This window comes from Tarenaya hassleriana, unplaced genomic scaffold, assembly GCF_000463585.1.
Source record: "Tarenaya hassleriana unplaced genomic scaffold, ASM46358v1 Cleome2, whole genome shotgun sequence".
NCBI classification, from domain to species: domain Eukaryota; kingdom Viridiplantae; phylum Streptophyta; class Magnoliopsida; order Brassicales; family Cleomaceae; genus Tarenaya; species Tarenaya hassleriana.
In genome coordinates, this window is record NW_010965372.1 from 462,077 (window position 1) to 466,044 (window position 3,968).

Here is a 3,968-nt window from a genome sequence, read left to right on the forward strand (position 1 = left end):
CATTTATAATTATGCGAATGAGTACATTTAATTAATGGGTTAAACATAAAATTTAATTGCTTATTAATTAAGAATTAATGAACCGAGAAATGATTTTACTCCTTTCGTTTTTAAATACATATCGTTTGAAAAAAATGTTATTAAATACATGTCGTTTTATATTTTGTAGACAATTTTTTGCTAAAGTTTTTAATTTTAGTCTTATTTAAAAATATCTTAATTTAATTGATCATAAATAAAAATATGGTTATTAAGAATATATATGGTTTTTTTAGTTTTTTTTTTAAATTGTAACAGTGTAAAATGATATTTATTTTGATACGGAGGGAGTAAAAAAAAAAGAAAGAAAGAAAAAGGTTGGGAGGGTTTTACGGGGAGGGACGAAAAATGAAAAGTTTATGTTCTGCCACGTGCATATATATTCACCGTTCATATAAATCAACGGTGTGAATCAAATTACTTTATTTTTCATTTTCTGCAATTTAAATTTAATAATCATTATTATCCACGTCGACAAATTTAATTCACGTATGTCATAATTTTCAATGGATTTTGAGCATTATATTAAATATTTTAATTGTATTATCATTATATATATTGCCAGCCAAATAACGAAGTTCTTCACATCTACACAGGAAAATTACAAAGAAAAAAAATTAAGAAATAGAAGATAATTTGCCTATCTTTACAATTCGTTCATGGTTTATATATAGGGACACAATTCAGTTTTAGGAAAAAGATTTATTAAATAAACATAAAAGGTTTTATAAAAAAAATAAACATAAAAGGTTAAATCAGAGTAGATTTGCATACAATACAAACCCCAGAGATAATTCCAGAGGAAAAAAATATTTAAAAAATATTGTCTGATTTTTTTATTTTTTATTTTTTTATTATTTGATAAAGTCTGATATTTCTGTGATTGGGATTCATTCAGACTGGAAGACAACTGTGGAGAAGTGCTACATAGCTTAGAGATCTTCATAGTATTAATGTCTTAACCTCTCCCTCCATCTCTCTCTCTCTCTCTCTCTCTCTCTCTCTCTCTCTCTCTCTCTCTCTCTATAGAAATTATAGCAGAAGCTGAAATTTTTCATGTCAGAGAGATCATAAAGTTTTTAATTTTCTTTTTTTTTTGTATTAAATGAAGATGCAGAAATTTTCTCTGAGAAGATTAACCATGGCGGCGTTTGCAGTTTCCTAATCCCCTCGCCATCATTACTCTCATTTGCTAATTCTCCGATCTCTCTCTCTTTACATCCCAAGAAAAACTGCAGCCCCTTCAAGCAAAGTCACAACAAAAACAAAAACAAAAAACAAAAGCAATATATATTAAACACAAAATCCCACAAAAAAAAGGATTTTTTTTACCTATCAAAGATTCACCAAACCCTTCACAGACCAAACAGTCTCTCATCCTCTCTCTCTCTCTCTCTCTCTCTCTCTCTCTCTCTCTCTCTCTCTCTCTATCTATCTTTTTCAATCTCTCTCCGTGTGTGATATGGATTGTTGTGGGAGGAGGAAATGGCTGGGTTTTTCTATCTAGGAGGAGGGAGAGATCATCACAACAACAAGCAAGATCACAATTATCATCATCATCATCACCACCAAGACAAAGATCAAGAAGACAAAAGCAACTATCTTTACCTATACAAAGACGAGATCTACAACAACAACAAGGGTTTCGAGCTATGGCCTCCACAGTATTTCCAAGAACAACAACAGCATGTTTCTCCAGCGAACTTCTACTCGCTTGGCATGGTCCCAAATGGGAGCGGTAGCAGCAGCAACAACAACAACAACAACAATAACATCAACCGTTGTCGGAGTTTGTACTTCAATGTTGTATCAGATGAACCTTTGGGATCATCCGGCGGATTCACGGTGACAAGACAAGGAGGCATGAACTGCCAAGACTGTGGGAACCAAGCTAAGAAAGATTGTGCCCACATGAGATGCCGTACTTGTTGTAAGAGCCGAGGGTTTCAGTGTCAAACCCACGTGAAGAGCACGTGGGTCCCTGCCGCCAAGCGCCGCGAGCGTCAAGCCCAGCTCGCCGCCTTGCAGCATCAACAAGGCGGCTCATGTCGTGGAGACAACGCAAAAAGGCTGCATGAGCCGAGCGGTGAGGGAGGCGATACAGATGACGGTAAAGAACTTGACCATGGAGTAGGCGCATCGGCTCTTGCAGTTACCCGAGTGGTGAATGCGAATTCTTCCGGTAAGTGATTGATTACTCTGGTTGTGTCGTTTGAATTGAACGAAAAAAGATGAAAAGAGGGTTTTTTTGATAACCATATTTCCGGATCTCACGTATAATGAATTGATCAAAAGGGGAGGTTTTTCTTTAGGGTTAGGAGAATTGCTTCGTAATTCGATAACTTTGAGCCACGAAGACATCAAATTATGAATGTTTGTAAACAAGTACAACATCATTTGCGTGTGAATGATATCATGTCCACCAGAATGCGAATGTGTCCTAACTTTTATTTTTTCTTTTTCTGTTTTATTTTGATTACTTCTTTTCAATCAACTGTTCCTCGGTAAACCTGACGACACACAAAAGGCTTGAATTCTTTTTCTCTTGAAACACAAATGCGACATCAAAGATTTGATTTTGATTCCATTACCATACATATCTTTATCAGTCTTGACCAGATGAACAAAGAACAGACAGAAAAAAAAAACTTGGGTATTTGTTTTCTTGTTTCTTGATTTGGGATGAAATTAGGGTTGGAAATTGGTCACTTTCCGCCGGAGGTGAGTTCTCCGGCAGTTTTCCGGTGCGTTAGAGTCAGCTCGATCGATGATGAAGACGAAGAGTACGCTTACCAAACGGCCGTGAACATCGGGGGACATATCTTCAAGGGCATTCTCTACGACCAAGGACCGGATCACTCCCACAACGGCTACAACTCCAGCCCTAAAGCAACCGCAGCCGCAAACGCAAACGCTGCCTCTGGGAGCTCTCAACACCTCAACCTTTTGGCCTCAACCGCAAACGCCGTTACAACCGCGGTCACAGCCGGTAACAACAACAACAACGCATCATCATGGCTCGACTCCGCCTCCTTGTACCCAGCTCCGCTTAACGCTTTTATCGCCGGTACGCCGTTTTTCCCACCTCCGCGGTCTTGACGACGATATGTGATTACAGATGCGTCGGTTGAAATATAATACGAGGAAATGTTGTTATAATTGTCACTATATGAGAGATTACTCTTTTCTTTTTGTTATATGTTTCGTCGATTTTTGGGAAAATGTGAGGATCTTTCTCCTAGCTAGGATGTTAGTGCTGATTAAGATGCACCAATGTACGTTTAGGTCATTATGATCACGTTAATGTCCGAATTTGAAGTTGGATTTTCTAGATTTTTTTTTCTTATTAAATTTATGTTTCTGTAATCGCTTTACTCTTTCCAATGCTATCTACATTTAAATCTACGCTACGCCTATGTTTCTTTTCTACGTTTTCCCTTAAATGTGGGCATACACACACACACACACACACACATATATATATATATATATATATATATGGAATTTGGCATATGGAACGGAATGTGGTTATTGCCATAAATTGCCCTTAAGGTTATTTGGTATATGATCGATATAATATAGTTTTAGTCCGTTACCTAATTTTGTTTGGGGAATTTGGATTTTTTTTGTTGTTAAGGGGAGTTTTGGATTCTTTGCATAAACAATAACACCACCAAATGGTTTAAGAGACTATTCGATTGCTGTTGTTTGGCCTCTTGGGTTATATGGTTATTTAATTTCTCGCCTATTGGTACGAGTTTTGCACTTTTCTTAGGTCAAAGAGAAGTGCTTTTATTTCCGATATTTGTATGTAATTGGCCCTTAAATTCTTTTTCTTTTCTTATTTTAAGTATTTTTATTTTTCGGGTGTGATAGTGAATTAGCTTTCTGGCTGTTGATGAACTCGATGCTCCTTTTTCCCAGTTTAT

General features: G+C 36.6%; 1 protein-coding gene across 1 annotated transcript; it reads left to right on the top strand.

Annotated features, from left to right (window-relative positions):
* Positions 1 to 1,043: 1,043 nt before the first annotated feature.
* LOC104811401 (protein SHI RELATED SEQUENCE 5) lies at positions 1,044 to 3,372 on the top strand. Its single transcript, XM_010538078.1, has 2 exons — positions 1,044 to 2,221; positions 2,732 to 3,372. Exons 1-2 carry the CDS (start codon positions 1,525 to 1,527, stop codon positions 3,136 to 3,138), a joined length of 1,104 nt encoding a protein of 367 aa, XP_010536380.1. The 5' UTR covers positions 1,044 to 1,524; the 3' UTR covers positions 3,139 to 3,372.
* Positions 3,373 to 3,968: the final 596 nt, after the last annotated feature.

Bases quoted from the DNA above. Each gene is read 5' to 3' on its own strand.
- LOC104811401 (XM_010538078.1), top strand. From the start codon at position 1,525: ATGGCTGGGTTTTTCTATCTAGGAGGAGGGAGAGATCATCACAACAAC. The intron at 2,222-2,731 runs GTAAGTGATTGA...GGATGAAATTAG, and splicing joins GGTGAATGCGAATTCTTCCG to GGTTGGAAATTGGTCACTTT.